The 1,226-nt window shown below is 65.7% G+C and overlaps 1 protein-coding gene across 1 annotated transcript in view; it reads right to left on the bottom strand.

The window, feature by feature from the left end:
* Positions 1-1,226, bottom strand: part of TM6SF2 (transmembrane 6 superfamily member 2) — an 8,865-nt gene that overhangs the window by 6,742 nt on the left and 897 nt on the right. Inside the window, exons 2-3 of the mRNA XM_017727505.1 lie at positions 884-957; positions 537-710 (exon numbers count right to left, since the gene is read on the bottom strand). Coding sequence (XP_017582994.1) covers positions 537-710; positions 884-957 — 248 coding nt within the window. The remainder of the gene's footprint in view (positions 1-536; positions 711-883; positions 958-1,226) is intronic.

Here is a 1,226-nt window from a genome sequence, read left to right as displayed (position 1 = left end):
GACACCGGGAGGGTCACACCGGGAGTGGGGACATGGGGAGGGGACACCGGGTCACACCGAGGTGGGGGACACCGGGAGCGGGGACACCGGGGGAAGGGGTCACACAGGGAGAGGGGACACCAGGTTATACCGGGGGGGGTCACACCGGGAGTGGGGACACCGGGAGTGGGGGCACCGGGAGGGTCACACCGGGAGGAGGGACACCGGGAGTGGGGGCACCGGGAGGGTCACACCGGGAGGAGGGACACCGGGAGTGGGGGCACCGGGAGGGTCACACCGGGAGGAGGGACACCGGGAGTGGGGGCACCGGGAGGGTCACACCGGGAGGAGGGACACCGGGAGTGGGGGCACCGGGAGGGTCACACCGGGAGGAGGGACACCGGGAGTGGGGGCACCGGGAGGGTCACACCGGGAGTGGGGACAGCGGGGAGGGGACACCGGGTCACACCGGGGGGGTCACACCGGGGATAGGGACAGCGGGTCACACGGGGGTCCGGGGGTGCAGGAGCCCCGTGTGGGGTGTGTGGGGTCGGTACCTCTCGCACGTAGAGCTCCGTGAAGCCCGAGACGAGCCCGTCCTCCTCCAGCGCGATGATCAGATCCACGGCCGACACGAAGGAGAACACCACGAACACTGCAGAGACACGGGAGGCTCCATGAGGGGCCCGCAGGTCCTTCAGATCCCAAACCCCAAATCCCAAATCCCTGCTCTAAGCGGGGCCCGCAGGTCCTCCAGATCCCAAATCCCAAATCCCTGCTCTAAGCGGGGCCCGCAGGTCCTCCAGATCCCAAATCCCAAATCCCAAATCCCTGCTCTAAGCGGGGCCCGCAGGTCCTCCAGATCCCAAGTCCCAAATCCCTGTTCCATGCGGGGCCCACAGACCCTCCAGATCCCAAATCCCAGATCCCAAATCCCTGCTCCGTGCAGGGCCTGCAGGTCCTCCAGATCCCAAATCCCTGCTCCATGAAGGGCATGCAGATCCCCCAGATCCCAAATCCCTGCTCTGGGTGGGTCCCACAAATTCCCCCCAAAATCCCAAATCCCTGCTCTGGGTGGGTCCCACAGCTCTCCCCACATCCCAAATCCCACATCCCAAATCCCTGCTCCATGTGGGTCCCACAGCTCTCCCCACATCCCAAATCCCACATCCCAAATCCCACATCCGAAATCCCACATCCCAAATCCCTGCTCCATGTGGGTCCCACAGCTCTCCCCACTTCCCAAA

The sequence above is a fragment of the Corvus brachyrhynchos genome, unplaced genomic scaffold (assembly GCF_000691975.1).
Source record: "Corvus brachyrhynchos isolate BGI_N302 unplaced genomic scaffold, ASM69197v1 scaffold212, whole genome shotgun sequence".
NCBI lineage: Eukaryota > Metazoa > Chordata > Aves > Passeriformes > Corvidae > Corvus > Corvus brachyrhynchos.
Note: the sequence above shows the minus strand (reverse complement) of the source record. Positions and strands in the feature narration are given on the sequence as shown.